Raw genomic sequence first — 17,630 nt, 5'->3', positions numbered from 1 at the left:
CGGGGCTGTTCGGCATCCCGTGTGCCGTGACTCACATGCGTGTCACCGGGCTGCGTGGCTCGGGGCTGCCCGTGGCTGGCACGAACCTGCAGAAATCATCTGGTGACTCACCCGCTCCCTCCCTGTGGAAAATGGCCATCATGGGGCTGAGATCACCTTGGAAGCCATCAGTCCAGCAGCAGCAGGGGGAGGTGGAGGGGCAGGCTGACAAAGCCATCCTCCTTGCCAGGCTGCTGGCTGACATTCGAGGTGTTTCCGTGGGCAGGAGGCTGATGGGGCACAGGGAGGCTTCATGCGGCTTTACCCGACACCTCGGCAGGGTCAGGCACGGTGACCGGGACAGTGGCTGTACCTGTTGGCAGCTGCCTGCGCATCCAGGTGAGTCAGAGCATCCACCTCCGACGTGGCCACTGGGCTGGGAGCCCTCGGGTGAGGCTCAGCGCCTGCAGAAAGGTGTGGTGGGTGGATGGGCTGCGATTCCGCTGCCTCTGCGAATTTCTGTCTGCTGGGTGTGCTGAGGGTTTTTTTTTGCTGTGGAGCTGTTCATCAGACAGCTCCCGCAGGTGGTGATCGACGTGTCCCCATGGCAATGTGAGGGAGACAGATTTGTGCAGAAAGCCCCTTTACATTCAAGCATTCTTTCCACACCAGGCCTGCAGCTGGTTTATCTAAACCCCCTCCACATTTAATAACATCTCTAAAAAGTCACTACCATATTCCAAAATGTAAAACATTTTATTAAAAAAAATAATTTACTGCATCTTATGTACAAACTGCAAGAACGTTCACTTATAAAATACTGACATCTAACTTGTTGCAGAAGCTGCAGGCAGGAGGAGCAAGCTTTCCAGGCGTGCTGTGTGCACACCCGGCTGGAACTCCAGGGGGATGTTTCCTTCTACCACTAAACCAGCTCCGCTTGTCTCTGCAGCGCAGGCAGCTCAGGGTTCACTTACTATCGCACAAATGGAGGTAAGCCCGCAGCCCAAAATGATGTGCAGTAGGTTTAGGTGCTCTTAGGTAACCCATTCCTCTGTGAGCAGTCCTGTTTTATTTCATGGCATTATGGAGAAAAGATAAAATCTAAGAAAGAGGGGTGAATCTGCACACCCTGTAAGATTTAATACTCTGGCTTTTCCCTCTTGATGCCTTAGGAAGCTCTTTCATGAACATTTCTAAGATTTCAAGCACAACAGACAGACCAAGATTTCACTCACACCTAATTCCATAACGTTTGCACCCGGTAAGCGATCCCACCAAAAACATGGTATTCACTGTGTCTAAACACCACAGAATCAAGCTGTTACTTGAGGACAAACCCCATCGCTTGGAGTTAACAGCAAAATGCACATTGATTTCAAGGGGACCAAGGATTCATTGAGCAAAAACCGGGACCAGGCTCTAACCCGACCTGCTCTGTGCTCTCTTCGCAGGTGGCTGAGCCACTCCAGCTGGGAACAGGGAAAGAAACCCCGCACTTGCGCTCCCTGCAATGGAGACCGGCACAGCTGGAGTAGGAGCTGCTATAAACACCTGCTGAACCACACCTGCTCCTCTGTGCGCTCCGCGGCAGCCTGGCTGAATCCTCCAGCCTCAGCCCTAACGAAACCTGCAGTTCCCTGCACAGTCCAGAGCGCTTCTCTTGCTAAATCCCTGCTCCCAAGTTCACTTTGCAGCTCGGCGAGGTGTGGGGAGCATCCACGGAGCCAGCGGCCAAGCAGGGCTGCTCAGCACGCCACGCGTGCCACGAGAGCCAGCTGCCTGCCGGTTATTTCGTACAGCATTTCCGCGATGAGCTCAACGATGTCCGCGTTGCCGATAACAGGTCGGAAGAAGAGATCTGTGATGAGGGTGGGAGGGATCGATTTTAAGGTGGAGGCGATCAGCAAAATGCGGGCAAAGCGGCCTTGGTCCTCTGGGTGCAGGGGCTGCAGGACCTCCTGAAGTGCTCTCTGGGCTTCTCGCTGGAGGCTCTCAATGTACAGGGAGGCCCTCAGCCCTGGGACATCTGCAGGGAGAGAGGAGGAAAAGCTGGTGATGAGGGAGACTGGAAAACAGCCCCAGGTTTCTCCCATTCCCACCCTTCCCCCTCCGCATTTCTCAGAAGGGATCTCCAAGGCCATTGTAATGAGATGTGTGCAGCGCTACTGAGACATAGCTATTCCAGAGCTGCCGTTTGAGGGAGGAAGGGTAGTTGATTGGGCAAACTCATGCTTTACCAAGTAAATCCCAGGGTCCTTTATTGTCCGCGGGGCTGGCAAAGCTCTCTGGCTTTTACCACCACGTTTGACATCCCTCCTCCCTGCTTCCCGATCGGCGTTAAGGATAAGGCAACCAGCCCTCTCCGCACTCACGCCTGCCCGCACTCTGAATGGCTCTGAGCCAAGAGGTGAGCGTTTAGATGCCGACGTGTGTGCGGGATGTGCTCTCCGCCGGCAGGCAGAGCCACAAGGGCTGGGCACTCACCGGGATTGAAGAGAATGGCTCCCTTCAGGTAGGCGTATTCCTTGGGGCTCAGGTCCAGGCTCCAGAAGGTGTTGAGGCAGCACTGCAGCCGCTGCACAGCGGCCAGCGTGGGCTGCGTCCGCTCGGGCTCCTGCCGCTTGCTTTGGCCGTTGAGGAGGATCTTCTTGAGCATGCTGGGGGCTGGGGTCTCCATCACCTCGAAGGTCACCATCTCCTGAACCAGCCCCAGGAGGAAAAGGGGGACCCAGCAGCTGTCCAGCAGCAGGAGTTGATCCTCTCGTGGCAGGAGGTGGAAGGAAGGGAGGTTTTTGATAAAGCTGATGGTTTTTACCAGCACATTGGAGGCTGCCTGGCAGGTGACGTGGGGTGTGCGGAGGCAGACAGTGCGGCGCTGGTGGCAGAGGCAGCGCTGGTGGGCTGGGCTGCAGCTGCCCCGACTGTGGTTGAGGTTCTGGCTGAGGAGGGTGTAGAGGATGGCGGTGCGCTTGTCCTCGCTGTGGCACTGGCACCTCTCCCAGTCCACGTCCATGCCGCTGGCGCTCATAGCTGAGCTGGGTGGCTGGATCCTCAGCAAAACTCAGCTCCTGCTACAGCAGATGAGAGAGAGGCATAAAATCCCTCCCAAACTCTCCGTCACAGGCTGGATTCTCCCTGTCCTCCCAGCTCTGCCAGCCCATGGCTGCTCAAACCAGCTCTTATAAGGCTGGGTCACAGTGTAACACCCCTCCGCAGCCTTGACCGCTCTGTGATTAAGCAGTCCTCATTAAAAAACCCCACCACCACCCAGCCGTCCCTGGGCTGATTGGCTGGGGCAAACGAGTTCATCACGCGGCACCAACAGCCATTTTCTCAATGAAGCGCCAGCAGCTCGGGGAGGGGGACAGCGGGTTGGGTGGCCTTATCGCGATTACCCAAACAGTATAAACAAAGTCATTAACCCAGCCTGTACCATGGCACCAAGGCCCCGCGCTGTCATCGGGCCACGCTGTGTGGCAGGTGTCACTGCCAGGAGGTTCACACACACACAGGGCACTTGTCTGGGCCCTGTGTTCAACGGCCTTGGAAAGAGCAACCTGGAAGTTGTTTTATCAGCGGCTGTTTGCCTGACCTTGCTGACAGGAGGCTTGTTGTTACAGTTGAGAAAGAAAAACCCAGGGAACTGGCGGATGGTGGTGTTTGGTCCCAGGCAGGGGCCACCGGTTCGCAGCTCCCAGAGGGAACGCAGGGCAGGGCAGGGCACATTCTCCCATTTCCACCGTGAATCACCAGGTGTTTTCACCCCTGGAGCAGCTGATACTGAGGCAGGAAAGCAGCAACTTCTCATCACCCGTTTGCAGGGGGCTGCTGGCATGGTGAGGGATTCCTGTGGCAGCCAGGGGGGCACCCCCCCCCCGGGGGGCTGAGCCGGAGGAAGGGCCAGAGCCAGGCCTGGCCCGGCCCTGCCCTGCCCGGCGGCGCGGCGGGGGGTCCTGGGGGCAGAGCAGGCCGCGGGGGGTTGTTGGCACAGCCCAGGGCAGCCCCGCGGCTGCTCCCCGGGCCCACGGCCCCCGGGGGGGCTGAGCAAGGCCCGGCCGAGACACGGGGCGGCCCCGGGCGGCCCCTACCCGCACACAGGGTCACAGCCCCACCGAGCTTTCTGGAAGGGCCCGGACAGGCCGTTGCTATAACAACAGAGCCCCGCGCCTGGCGTCCCGCCTCCTTCCGGCGGATTGGATGAGGCTTCAGCCAATCCGCAAAGAGAGCGGAGCGGACGGGCTCCGGGATTGGTGGGTTGGGGGAGTAGGGCACGTGCTTCCGTTCGTGCCGCTTCCGGTTCCGGGCGCCGGCGTGAGGAGCTGGGGCGGCCGGCGCGGCGGTGGCGGGCAGGATGGGGCTGAGTGCGGAGGAGGCGGCGGAGCAGGAGGACCGCTTCGATGGCATGCTCCTCGCCATGGCCCAGCAGCACCAGGGCGGCGTGCGCGAGGTAGCGCTGCCGGGCCCGCGATGGGGCGGCGGAAGCTTTTACCGTTATCCCAGGGCGGGGGGAGGGCGGGCCAGGGAGGAACGAGCGGAGGTGGGGGCGGCGTGGCCCCTTTCGGGTCCCCGCGCCCCCTCCCCCGGGTCCCGGTCCTCCCAGGATGATGCACGGAAGGCAGGCATCCTTCGAGAGTGGCGATAGCGGCCTAGGCCTGCGACTGCCCCGGAGGACGCGCTAATTAATTACTGTGATGCTAAGGAGGCGCTGAGGAGCTCCGGGCTGCGCCCTCGCCGCGGCCTCGCACGCCGGCCCCTGCTGCCTCCGGGCATCACACGTGCGGGCCCCCTGCCCCGCCGGAGGCCTGTGCCCCGCACTGCAGGGGAGGCGCCAGGCACTGTGCCCCACATTCCCAGTACGACCAGCTGGCAGCAGCCCCCTGGGACCTGATGCGTTTAGACTCTACCGTGACACGTGCTGGAACGTGAACGTGGTTCCCCTCCTGGTGCTTGGGGCTTTGCTGACACATCCTGCTCTGAGGGCCCCGGTGCTGGTGTGGGGAAATGGCCCCAGTAACAGCTCCTTGGACTGCAGGGAAACTTGCTTGTAACATTGACAGGACAGAACTCTTGGGAAATAAAGATTAAGTGGGTTGAGGGTGTGGATTTCCATAGGGGTGTTTGGGGGTGCCAGTTCATAACTGCTAATTCATCTGTGATACCTGGCAAGCAGCTAGTAGTTATTTTGTGAAAATAGACAGGAGATGGGGGAGGGTGAGCTTGCATGCTCTGAGGGTTTAGTTGTGCAAAGGTGCAAAATACAGTACATGTGTATATCTGTGTACATATGTGTATATATGTATGTACACATATGTACCCACCCACCCAGATAACTCAGGTGACAGCTTGGCGTGTCGGAGTAGTGGTACCTCCAAGGTGACCTAAGAATAAACTGCTTGCTCTTTCTTCATGTAAACCACACAAATGCCTCTTCTGAAAACTGGGAATCCAGGAGCTGGATCTCCACAAAACCCACCGGATGTTTTCTCTGGGAAACGGTCACGGGGCTGATTTTGATATGATCCTGGCACAGGCGCAGATAGGGAGTACACAGAATAAAGGCTGCTCAAGAGACATGAGGCTTGAAGTGATCTGGTCTCATTGCTCTTTTTTCTCTTCACCCCTTCTCCCACTCCAATCCCTGTTTCCTCTACCAGCTTGTGAACACATTCTTTAGTTTCCTGAGGCGTAAAACGGATTTCTTCACCGGTGGAGAAGATGGAGTAGCAGAGAAGGTAAAAACCCAAATCCTCAGGCTTTTATGTCTTCTAATTTATGCACCACCCATGTCTGTGCCATACTAACACTTCCCTGCCTGAACAATGCATAGCATTACAGTGTACTTGGGGACCAGCAGCCCGTGATGCTGATGAAATACATCACTGAAGCAAGGTAATAATGCGTTGCTCCTGTTGGGGTGAGGCACACAAGATTGCTTGTTTGAATGGTACCAATGGTACAGGGTTTTTTCACCACACTCTGGCCAAAGGCTTGTTTGGAAAGCAAATCTGCCAGACACACTGACTTAACGGTAACAGACACTGCAGTGTGGATAACCCCGGGTTACCTTGTTTGTTCACCTCAGAAGAAGCACAAAGTCCACATCTCTGCCCATGCGGCTGCACCTTTGTCTCGGGGCTGCGGTGCCTGTACGGGGCGAGTGTGCTGGGGAGCGAGCCTGGGCATCCGGGTGGCCTCTTTGGCACCTCTTATCCTGCAGGTCTTCCTCACCCAGATTGAGAGCTGAAAAACTAAATTGTTTTGCTGTAGGGAAGAACCAGAGCATCCAAACACGAACTGGCCAGGCTTTCCTGCTTGTACTTACCAGTATATCAGCTGTTCCCTTTCCTGGGCTACTGGAACTCCCACCAGCAAAGCAGGCACTGCTGCCGTGTCGGGGCAGATGTTAATCGCTAACACAGTGTGTAACATACTTTGTCTGGTCTCTAAAGTGCCAAAATGAAGGCAGCTACGGGATGGGAAGGAGGATGGTTTCAAAGAAAGATGAAGCTTACTGTCATTTTTCTTAGACTAGAGAGCAAGGCTCCCCAAATTCCTGGGCTCTGTGTGCTCCCAGGGAGTGAAACCCTGGGCAGCATTTCAGAGGTGAGCACTGGCTGGTGCTTTTGGAGGCCCTGTTGGGGCAGTTGCCTTGCAAATCTGTGTCTGTGCCTGTAAAAGAAAAGCATTTATGTCCTTGGGTGGTATCTGTTAAAATGCTTTATGATCTTCAGAAAAGGTGCTCTCCACAGTCTCTGACACCATAGTAACCACAACAAAAATTGAAGAAACTGCTTTCCCAGTCCTGCTCATTCTTTGGCATGAAAAAGAGGAGAGGCTGGGCAAGTTGTCATCGTTAATGGGGAGCCATTTCAGAAGCCCTTGTGGTGCAGAGTGAGGGGTGTGTGGGTATGTTGAGCGAAGTGCAGTGTGCGCACACTGACAAGCTCGGGCAACGTCAATAGTTTGCTCACCGTGGCTCATCCTGCGGTTAGGAACAGAGGCTGGGAGATACATGTCTTGAATTCTGTATCCTAGGAGACACTGGACTCGCGTTGTGTAAATATATCTTGCTTTCCCTTTCAAACAAAGCAGAAATACTTGGGGGTTGGTTACGAAGCTACAAGGCTGGATGCTTGGGGTTGCTCTGGAAAGGTGCTGAATTTCCTCAGAATTTTCTGGGATATAGGTAAACTATGACCTGAACCCCCATCTGAGAAATCTCTCTGCTCCAGTTCCTTTTCTCAGGTTCTCAGGTATATTGTTTTCTGGAGCAGACTTCAGCTCTCATACGTGCAGCTTTGCACACCACTGCTGGCGTTATCGACCATGGGGCAATTGCTCTGGCTTCCTGCCTGTGTACTCAGCTTTTCCGCTGAGCAGTATGGCCGTTTGGATCGGAGACCTTGAGATTTTGCTTTTCGTAGTCACAACAACACGAGAATTTGGAGGGAGGTTTGAAGCAAAGATTAAGTGCAGAACACAGAGCTTTGCAAACATTTCTCTTCTAAATCGTGACACTGAATCTCCATCTAGTGCCCGGGGAAAAGCCCAGCCTGTGGGAAAGGTCAAAAGGAGGTAAAAAACCTTGGATCCAGTGTCTCCATTCTTCCAGCTGTCCTAGATGCATGGAGTAGCTGTCAAGTGGCTGGGTTAGGCACCTGCTCATCCTGCTGGAATTGCACAAAGGCCAAAAGAAAGGGAGAATTTTTATTTCTCTGTTATCTCCATGCAAATACACCCCTGCCTAAGGAAGAACTAGGAAGGGCTCCATTTAAATAGTTCGAGTTTTCTGCTACTCTAGATTTTCAGGCAAAAGACTAGAGTGAAAATGAAGTCACAACATCTGGATGACTAACAGACGTTCTAGTGCTCCTCAGTAGGCACTGAGTTGGCTTCATTTGGGTTTGAAGAACTGGTGATTTTTTTAAAACCCTCTGAGATGTGTTCCTCTCTTTCATCAGCTCATCACAGATACCTTCAACCACCACAACAAACTAGCTCAGAAGGAACGGAAAGAGAAGAAGGCTCGTCAAGAGGCAGAGAGGCGTGAAAAGGCAGAGAGAGCTGCGAAACCTGCTAAAGAGAAGCAAGACGCAAACGAGCCAAGGATTAAGGAACTTACAGATGAGGAAGCGGAAAGGCTGCAGCTGGAAATCGACCAGGTGAGAGCGATGTCTGGTGCCTGCGGGTGCCATCTAGGTAGTCTCCTCCGCTGGCCTGCGTGTAGCTCGGGTAGCAGCGAGTGGTTAGAACGGCTCAGACTTGTCCCTTTGCAGTGTCTGGACCACCAGAGTGGAGCAGGTGGTGTGCTTCCAAATTCAGTAGAGCCTGGGCTCAACACTTGCGATTTCGTCTGTGTTCTCCCATAACTCGCTCTGCCTTCAGCAAGTTCTCACTGTAGCAGCACCTGCTTTGGTCATCAAGGTGTGAGGACCAACGGTGTCTTCCCCTTGGCAGTGCCGCTTTCCTGTTACACTGGTCCAGGGGCTGAAAATTCCCCATCAGTCTTGGATGCGGTTTGCAGTCCTGCTCTTTAGTTTCAGCTGAAGAGGCTGAGGCCATCTAGTGTCAGATCAGCCAGGAACACAAAGTGCCAGCCCTTGTCTGAGCGTGTTTGCTCTCTTTTTGAACAGAAGAAAGAGGCACAAGGACAGATTAACAGTGTCCCAGTGAAACCCTCGCAGGATGAAGGTGAATCTTTGGATTCTAACAAACAGGTAAAGCTCATCTAGAGGCTTTATTTTAGGTGGAGAAAAAGATGTTTCTGGAAAACCATGAGAACCCTTCTGAATGTGAGGGGGTGTCCTGTCTGGCTTTCTTTAAGAATACACACTTAGTTCCCAAAGGCACATCTGAAATACGGGCTGGGGGTTCCCTTATAATTATGTTTTAACAGAAACACCTGCTTGTTTCGGGCTAAATTTGTGTGAATATCAAATACATGCACCTTACCTGAAATTCTTATAAAACCCAAGAACTGCTGTTACAAGTGAAAAATAAATGGAAACTTGAAAAGCTTTTTTACACTTTAAATTGTTTGCTTAGGAAACAGATGATGAAGAGGAGGATGAGAAGGATAAAGGAAAACTTAAACCCAACTCTGGCAATGGGGCTGACCTTCCAAATTATAGATGGACACAGACTCTTTCAGAACTGGATGTAAGTATTGCCTTCTTACCAGGATCTGAGGAATCTGAGATAAGGAATAAGAGCGGGTGCTGCTAAGGATGGTGGAGCTGATGCCCTGTATCTCAGTTGCCAGTGGAAGATTGTTAGTTGTACTTAACAGCAGCATTTCAATAGCTAGGAGAGAGCTTGATAACTCAAGAAAAATTCCTAGAAGCTGTAGTTAACTTTGCCAAACCTTGGTCTTGTTTTAACAAGACATTAAAATCTGCTTCCCTTTTTATGGTCCCTTTGAGGTGTTGGCCATCCTGTTGCCAGACTTACTCTTGTGTCCTTTCACCTCCTGCTCGCTCAGTGTCCCAAGGAAAATATCATGTGCTCTGTCTTATTCTGGTGAAACAAAGGGAGAAAGTCTTAGAACAGTGGCACAGGAGGGTAAGGAGAGACTTCACTGCTCAGCTCCTGAAATCTGATCTTTGTCTGGTCCAGCTGATCGTGCCTTTCAAGGTGAACTTCAGATTGAAGGGGAAGGACGTGGTGGTGGATATTCAGAGACGGCGCCTCAAAGTTGGCCTGAAGGGCCATTCACCCGTCATTGATGGAGAGCTTTTCAATGAAGTGAAGGTGGAGGAGAGCTCTTGGCTGATTGAAGATGGTAAAACAGTCACTGTGCACTTGGAAAAGGTAAAGCAGAATGAATCGGGGAGGATTCAGACTTGTCTGCCTCTTCCCTGGTGAAATAGGAGTCTGACAAAACCTATGAGAGCCCTGGGCTTTGTCAGCTGAAACAGAAGAACTGTGCTTATCCTTGGTACAATGTCAGTGATGCAACTGGAAGTGGGGTATTGCAAGTTCCCGCTGTCTTCAGCTTAACTTCGTGCTAATTAGGATATCCAATTAATTGCTCAGCAGTTCAGGAAAAGCTGGACATTATAAAGTTGTTCTTTAATGGAATAATGCCATATTTTGACATCAAAATCCAGGGACAGACCTTATTACTTACTGTGTCCCTTCTGGGCCTCTCCAGGTGATCTGTTTGTAATCCCATTTGCGTCATGCCAAAAGTGACATCTGACATGCTCTCAGATTCCCCAGCTGTGGAAATTCAGGCTACCTAAAGTTGTTCAGAACGAAAGTAGTACCCTTTATCCATGTTCAGATTTTACTGATGGAAAACTGTCAAATAAAGTTTGATTCCAGCAGCTTTATCCTGTGCCCGAGACGTAAAATTCCTGGAGCAAGTCCAGGAAGAATAAAATATTTTTGCTTCTTCATCCTTCAGATCAACAAGATGGAATGGTGGAACAAACTAGTCTCCACAGACCCAGAAATCAACACCAAGAAAATTAATCCAGAGAACTCGAAGGTAAGAACTCCCCACCCCACCCCCCACCCCTCTTTTTACCGTTTTACTGAAAGGAGCCTTCTCTCAAATGTGCTCACACTTAGCTCACTTTAACTCCTATGACTTTTTTTTTTATTTTTTACCAGCATAAAACCAATACTGGGAGTACTGCTGGTATGATGATTCAAATGAATGAAGCTGGGTCTATTGATCCGTGTTTGTATAAGTATTTCTGCAGCCCGTGCACGCAGCATAGCGTAACCTCAGTGTATGCATGTTCTCTGCCAGCAGGGTGTATGTATGGGTTGAGACAAGTTACTCCTGTTTTAATAGAAGTCCTTGCTTTTAGTTGTCAGACCTGGACAGCGAAACTCGCAGTATGGTGGAGAAAATGATGTATGATCAACGGCAGAAATCCATGGGCCTCCCCACATCTGATGAACAGAAGAAGCAAGACATTTTGAAAAAGTGCGTAGACCTCATTAATTTGTGGGTATTTGCTTTCCCAAGCCCCTCTCTTCTTCCTCTGACCTGAAGGTGTGAGCAGAACACGGGCTGGCCTTCAGTCCTACCTGCGTTCACATCTGCCGTTACGTAGATCTGTAGTTACCGAGCTGTTGGCCAGCCACCAGTGTCTATAAAAGCCCCTGGGGGTAGAAAGCATAATGGGAAAATTCTGGGAATGGCCTAGCTCTGGAATTGTTTTAATCTGCTGATTTCAAGTCCAGAAAGCATGTCTGGGACTGGAGGTACCATCTCTCCTGAACTTTAATATGGTCTTGATTGTTTTCTAATCTCCCTCTACTGAGCAGCCCAGATAATCTCCCTCCCTCCTCACCCCCACCAGGCAGCTGTCTCCAAGCCAGCAGCGCTTTTATGTCTTTATTGTCCTGTTTGGCTTAAATGCACCTTGGCAGGGAAATTACTCAGGGAGCTCCCAAGGCCGTTTGGGAAGGCGTGGAGGCAATTCTGGGTCATGCATCTTCTTCAGCAAGCGCAAACCCACATCTTATCTCAGGCCTGGGAGGAGGATTAGGGTAGCAAGCCTGACTCCTTTTCCTTCCTTGGCTTATCTGTGGCAGCAGAAGCTTCACTGACCAGCGTGCCCAGTATGGCGTCGGGTGCAGCTGTGTTAGAGCAGGGATCAGACTTCCTTAGTGTTGAGCTGGCAGAAGGGGAGGCAGCCCTCCTGGGTGGTGCACGTACAGGACACCTCGCTGGCAAGGTCACTCGCTTGGTGCTCAGGAAGCTCGGCTTGCGCGCAGACTGGCTGGTGAAGAACAGAGGGGAAGTTTAGACTTTGTTCAGGCCAAAGTAGACTCCTGACACCCAGGTGGATCCTGACCTCTGCTAGCGAAGCCCTCCTGGCTGCTAAACGAGGACGCTGTTCTTGCAACACATGTTTCCGTAGACATGGAAAGTGGAAGCGCCATGGTGGCGTTTCAGGGAAAACCATGAGAGGAGAGCACGGAGGAAGACGGAGGCCTGCCCTCACTTGCACTTTACGTGTGAATCCTCCGCGGGGTTGTGTGTTGTATCCCGTGGTGACCCGCAGGGCAGAGGAGGGAGCTTCTGCCTGCACTAATCGCTCCTGAGCACCCATAGGCACGGTGTGGCATTCTCAGAACTTTCCGATGTGGCAACCTGAGTCCAAATAGTCCTATCTGCTGGGATTGCAGTACATTTGGAATCAGGTTGCGCCTAGTCTGAAACCAGATTTCTCTGGTCACGTCCTTCATGAGTTTTCACTGTCGCAGCACTGGAGATATTCCCCATGTCCCCAGTAATGCTTAAGCTAACAAGTCGGAGCTTAAATCGTAATCTGCCCTCGCAATCTCCCCTCTGCCCCACAATCAGTGTCATAGCTGCTACGTGTCTGTCCGAGAGGTAACAGTTAAAGGGTGTGTGTTTGATAATTAATAACTCCCATGTGTCTGGACTTGCTGACCTTCATGGCTGTGGTAGGATTACCGATACCACTGACCTGAGGAAAAAAGCGTTTGTAATACGGGGAGTGTGCGCCGAGGAGCTCAGCAAAACGGCCCCAGCTGTGGAGGAAGCAAACTTGATAGTGCAGGAAGTAGGGATGCTTTACCCCCGCAAACAGAGCTGTTCTGCAGCTCCTGCTGACTCATACCCAAGCTCTTGTCTTTATTTTCCTTGCAGGTTCATGGAACAGCATCCAGAAATGGACTTTTCAAAGGCTAAATTCAACTGAGCCCTCCCCTTCTCCCCCCCCTCTTTCAGTCAGCCCGTTGAATGGCGCAGGATATGTATGGCCGGATATCCCTTACCTTGGGCAAGTAAACACTTCCAGCATCCCCACCCGAGCTTGCTGTGGAGGCAGCTTCATGAAGTCCTCAGTTGTCCTGTGTCGAGCAGAACACAAAGGCACCGAGGCGGCCTGCAGCAGCTCCAGTCGGAGCCATCTGCGACACTTCCCCGACAGCAGTTAGGAGAGAAGGAGGGCTTAGAGCACGAAGGGTGTTAGGGCTCCGGGAGTCAGCCTTGAGAGCTTTTGGGACGTACCCTTACTGTGTCGCTTAGCTTCATCTCCTGGCTCTTCAGAGCTCCTGACTTACTTTTTGCCATTTCAGTTTGGCACCAGGTACCTCCCAGTTTTTACTCCCTTCCCCTTGGCTTTCCTACTCTCCTGTGAAAAGAAGGGCCAGTTTATATTGTAAAATAATTCTTCTGCCTCCTTGGGACAGGAAAACACCAGCCTAAAAAAACAGCTACTGCAGTAGAGACAGGCTCCGCTCCTCCTTGCTGCTGCTTCTGTTCTGGCCAGAAGCGGAACAGGTTGAGCCCCACAGGGCTTCAGGGGGGCTCCTATCACAGCTGGAAGGTTGACCTGCTGTCCTACAGCAAGGGAGGGCTGGAGGGTCTGGGGGGGTGTGTGTGGGTCTTTGGGGGTGCTGTTCCTGCCGGGAGTGTGTCTCCTGCCTCTTGTCCAAGAGCCTCTCTCCCTGCTGACTACTGACAGGCATCACTGCGTTCTCTTCTGAGCTCCCGCTGACAAGTGGCATTACTCTGCATGTTCGTATCTTTGTTAAAACTGCGGTGCAACATAGAGAAAAAAAAAAAAAAGTGGCACATTTCCAGGCAGAGCATGTGATTTCTCCCGCGATCCAGGCTGGGGTGTTAGCTGGGCTCCCTGCGCGGGGCTGCTGTTCGCTCCTTGGCTGACGAGCAGCAACCGGAGCTGCGTCTCCCTCGGGAGCGCTGGTGAACTCTGTGCCCAGCTTAAACACGCGGGGCTGTCCAGGGCTCATTGCTCCAGGCTCCGCTCTCCACGTAGCAGCACATGACTGCGCTGAGGAAGCCACCCTTGCCCCAGGTCTCCTTTATGACGAGCTAATGAGGAAAGTGTCCTGAAAGCCCGGGCTCCTGTTAGCCCTTTGCAGGCTACCCCAGGTCCCTGCTGCTGTGGTTCTTGCCTTTGCCTCCCTGAAACATTTCTACCTCCTACCAGAGGGAGTGGGCACAAACGGATGAAAAACCTGTTTGGGCAATGTCCAGCCTGGCATTGCACCTGGTGTGTTTGGGGGTTTGGGGTTTTTTTTGTTGTTTTTTGTTTGTTTGTTTTGAGTAGCAGGACAGTGTTTGCATTTAGTCTCCCAGTTTTATAGGCTCTTGAGGTCAAAACCCAGCACCCACCCAGCTGAGCAGTGACCTTGTGGGCAAGCAAGGACCCAGGCTGGGCCAGCTGCCTCTGGACTGCTCTGTTCTGCATCCTCCAACCCGTCCACCTTCCAGCACCCGCACACGCGCCTCTGTGCTTTGGCCCTGATAAAAACGACAAGGTTTCCTGTTACTGTAGGAAACATCGGACTGTGCTGGCTTCTGAGTTAGCCCTGGAGCGAGCGTACCTGCCAGCACCTGCGCCAAACCGTGCTGCGTGGGGCGGGTGAACTGGGAGGGCTGAGCTGTGCTGGGGATGCGGCGAGTTTCACGCCGTTCTCAGCTGTGTCGGAGGCGGCTGCTGCTCCCTGGGCTTGCCGGAGACCGGGGAGGCGGCTGGGCTCTGCACCGGCAGCAGGATCCGCATCCAGCCCCACCTAAGCAGCAAGCGCAGGCAGGCATCAGGGCAGCAAACAGGGACCAAACCAGCGCCCAAGCCCAACTGGTGGCTTCATTATTTCCCCATTACCACCTCAGTCCTGTAAGTGCCACCAGAAACCCCGAGTCCGGCCCGATAGCTGGCAGCTGCCTGGATGTAGCAGCCGCAGGGTCAGCGGGTCACTGTCACCCGGCGTTGTGCTGCCTGCCCTAAGCGCAGCGTCCCATCAGCGTCACCAAACCCCACGTCTCGGGGCTGTTCCTGCGCTCAGCCCTGGCAGGGCTGTGGCTTGTGAGCCACCGCGGTGGCCGGGGCAATGGCAACGGCAAAGCTCCCCAGTTTTCCAGACCTGGCTGGTGTCCCTTGCGGGAGGCAGGTTGGGCAGCAGCTGAGAGAAGAGAGTTAAGACAAAAAAGGCAGCGGCAGGAGCCCTGGAGGAAGCTGGGGGCGATTTTGGGGGGTGAAGGAATGTAATTTTGCCTTTCAGGGGGGTGAAGGGAAAAGGCAAACAGTTCTGGGAGCTCGGGGCCGTAACCGCAGCTCCGAGCCCTCTGGCGGGTGAATGCCCGGGGCTGTTTATGAACGCGGCTGATCCCAGCGCTATCCCTGGACTTCAACCCTGCCTGCCAGCGGAACAGAAGGTGTTTCTCCTGTTGGCCTTGTCCTCTGCAAACACCCAGCTGCCACCGACTTTCCCCGGGCCAAAGTGACTCAAAAGCACCCTTTTGTTTCCGAAAGGCAGTTTTCCCTGGAATAAACCATGCCAGGGCAGGACAGCTCTGGTCCGAGCAGCTGCAGAAGTGGCTTAAAGGATACAAAGCTCCACCTCGGAGCTACTGGAGAGCACAGAGCGTGGCCGCGTCCCTGTGACCAGGGAGGGACACACCGAGCACCAGGAGGGACGCTGGGGACCGAGCCCTGCAAACCCAGCCCTGCCTTGGCTCCCAGCAGATGCTGCCCTGCCCAAGCCCTGCAGACTGGGGAGGGCTGTGCTGGAGGGTGGTGGGTGATGAAGGGCCCTTTGCCTTTTCCATACCTGTGTCAAGGCACCTGGAAAAGCCGTTTTGGTGCTGCCACCCATCGGAGCTGCGGACAGCCCGGAGCTCCTCTGCCCACTGGGCCCCTTCCCATGTTCTTTCAAAGCAAAACCTTGAAGGCATACAGGCTCTGCAGAGAGATTTCCATACGGTAAAAGTTTCCCCTGGACTTTCTTTTTTTTTTTTTTTTTTTTTTTTTTTTCCCCTCCCTCTCCTTACAGCAGCTCTTGGCTTAGCTTTGATTAATGAATATTGCAGCTCAGCCTATTTGGGAAGCAGCCCAGACTGCAGGACTGCTTTGGAAAGAGCAATGAAACAGCAAAACCTGAAAAGAAGGAGCCGGACACGCTCGGTATTTAACGTTACCGCTGGCTTGGAGGAGAAGCCACAGCTCCTCTGTCACTGCTGAGGGCCAGGCTGCAAAGAATTAGGGTCAATCCATCCATTTTCCGACTTCTAAGCCACACTGAAATAAGTGATTCAGTTGCTCAGGGTGTGGGTAGGGAAGGTGCAATTCTTTAATGCTCAAAGCGTCACGCAGCCGTTCCCAGGGGAGTTACTGCTCTTCCTTACCCCGAACCCAGGGAAGCGCTGCCGGGGGCTCGGGCTCTGCGGTGCGTTGGATCCTGCTGCAGCCGCTGCCCTAAAGAGCAGCATTTCTGCAGCGTGGCCAGGATCCGCGTGGAGCGTGCGGCTCTAGAGAGTCTCCTGGCAAAACCAAACCCGATAACATCAAGCAATGTCTTCAGGAAAAGAAGGGCACCAAGCGAGGCTCCCAAATGGGAGTACCTGCACCACAAGAGCATGTTTACATGCATGCGGTCAGGTAAGGGGCTCTTGTGTTTCTAAGGTGGCCGCTTGGGCAACCAAATCTTTCTGCCAGATCACTCAACACCAACGCTCAAGAGCAAAAAACCACCGGAGCAACAGCCAAGACGGCTCCATCAGCAGCAAACATGACCTTCCGCAGACCACAGCGACGTGGATTTACTCCGCGTGCAGGTGTGAGCAGGGAAACCCACGCTCCGTGCAGCAACCTCAACAGCAGGAGAGCTGAACACGGGACTGACAGATCGACCACGGCATCGCAGCTGTAAACGTGAACTTCTCAAATCTTTCCAGAAATCGCAGTGATCTGGCAGCAGACATTCCGAGGCAGCCAGCCGGTTAGGAAGCAGCGCGTCGGGGCAGGGGCTGAGCTCCCGCGCTGTGCACCCAGCGCAGCCACACTGAGCGGCCATCGGACCCAACGCCTCCAGACGGAGCCTTTCCCCAGGGATTCCGGTGCCCAGCAGAAGCAATATCGTGCCTTGCAGCCACTCCCTCACTCCAGCTACTTCAACGAGTGCTGAGGGAAGACTAACCCCTTCCAGGAAAAACCACTGGAGAAGAGGAAGGGTAGGCAGAGGGCAGAACGTGGCCCAGACTTGCAGGGGGACTGAGCAGGGCAGCTCAGGAGCAGGTGGGGACAGCGGAGAGGACAGTGCCACAGCCACATCCCCGCACGGGGTGCTGGAGGTTGGCCAGCGTGCTGCTGCCGGCAGCCTTTGCTCCATTCCCCTGGGGCCCCAACCAGCTGGTACGAGGGCTCCAGCCCCAAAACTTCTCCGCAGACCCTTCCCGGCTGAGAGAAGGCAGCAGTTACCTGTTCACAGCTTTAAAATCCCTCCAGGGGGGACATCTGCAGGACTCTGCCTGCTGCTGAAGGGTGGCCGGCCAGGCTGAACCTGATCTTCCCATAACAAGCCGAGGACAGGACGGGCAGGGGGCTGCGCACGGGGCTCGGGTTGAGGGGCAGCCTTCTGCCTGCCTGCACGGACTAAACAGTCACGAGTCCTTAACACAGCAAACTTACAGGGAAAAATAAAGAGGGGTTAGTGCCAATCCTTCACACCATCTACCCTCTTACCTCGCAGGGATGCCGGGAGAGTTGATCCTGTGGATCCAGGGGAAAAAAATCCACCCGTGACCAGCCGTCCTCTGCCCAGGAGGGGAGGTCAGTGGCAGGGAATGGAGCACTGCAGGTTATCAGCTGATTTTTTTGTAGTAAAATTAGAAAATGCAAAACGGGTCCTTC

At 53.8% G+C, this 17,630-nt stretch overlaps 3 protein-coding genes across 4 annotated transcripts in view; 1 reads left to right on the top strand and 2 right to left on the bottom strand.

The window, feature by feature from the left end:
• Positions 1 to 17,630, bottom strand: part of LOC130145921 (uncharacterized) — a 37,973-nt gene that overhangs the window by 504 nt on the left and 19,839 nt on the right. The gene's annotated exons all lie outside the window — the stretch shown is intronic.
• NR0B2 (nuclear receptor subfamily 0 group B member 2) lies at positions 717 to 3,243 on the bottom strand. Its single transcript, XM_056331480.1, has 2 exons — positions 2,467 to 3,243; positions 717 to 2,008 (listed from the first exon to the last, which is right to left on the bottom strand). Exons 1-2 carry the CDS (start codon positions 3,008 to 3,010, stop codon positions 1,728 to 1,730), a joined length of 825 nt encoding a protein of 274 aa, XP_056187455.1. The 5' UTR covers positions 3,011 to 3,243; the 3' UTR covers positions 717 to 1,727.
• NUDC (nuclear distribution C, dynein complex regulator) lies at positions 3,618 to 13,201 on the top strand. 2 transcript variants are annotated; one of them, XM_056331475.1, is made up of 9 exons: positions 3,618 to 3,818; positions 5,637 to 5,714; positions 7,944 to 8,144; positions 8,616 to 8,699; positions 9,028 to 9,141; positions 9,598 to 9,792; positions 10,391 to 10,474; positions 10,803 to 10,921; positions 12,620 to 13,201. In XM_056331475.1, exons 1-9 carry the CDS (start codon positions 3,633 to 3,635, stop codon positions 12,669 to 12,671), a joined length of 1,113 nt encoding a protein of 370 aa, XP_056187450.1. In that variant the 5' UTR covers positions 3,618 to 3,632; the 3' UTR covers positions 12,672 to 13,201. The 2 variants fall into 2 exon arrangements, with proteins under 2 accessions (XP_056187450.1, XP_056187451.1); XM_056331476.1 differs by lacking the exon at positions 3,618 to 3,818 and adding an exon at positions 4,268 to 4,429.

The sequence above is a fragment of the Falco biarmicus genome, chromosome 3 (genome assembly GCF_023638135.1).
Source record: "Falco biarmicus isolate bFalBia1 chromosome 3, bFalBia1.pri, whole genome shotgun sequence".
Taxonomy (NCBI): Eukaryota; Metazoa; Chordata; class Aves; order Falconiformes; family Falconidae; genus Falco; species Falco biarmicus.
The sequence above is the reverse complement of the archived record's forward strand: the minus strand, read 5'-3'. Positions and strand labels throughout refer to the sequence as shown.

What these genes read in the sequence shown, in the direction of transcription:
- NUDC (XM_056331475.1), top strand. Translation starts at nt 3,633, where the DNA reads ATGGTGGTGTTTGGTCCCAGGCAGGGGCCACCGGTTCGCAGCTCCCAG. An exon ending in CTTTGGATTCTAACAAACAG is followed by an intron (nt 8,700 to 9,027) that starts GTAAAGCTCATC and finishes TTGTTTGCTTAG; the next exon opens with GAAACAGATGATGAAGAGGA. An exon ending in TCACTGTGCACTTGGAAAAG is followed by an intron (nt 9,793 to 10,390) that starts GTAAAGCAGAAT and finishes TTCATCCTTCAG; the next exon opens with ATCAACAAGATGGAATGGTG.
- NR0B2 (XM_056331480.1), bottom strand. Translation starts at nt 3,010, where the DNA reads ATGAGCGCCAGCGGCATGGACGTGGACTGGGAGAGGTGCCAGTGCCAC. An exon ending in AGCCATTCTCTTCAATCCCG is followed by an intron (nt 2,009 to 2,466) that starts GTGAGTGCCCAG and finishes CTCTCCCTGCAG; the next exon opens with ATGTCCCAGGGCTGAGGGCC.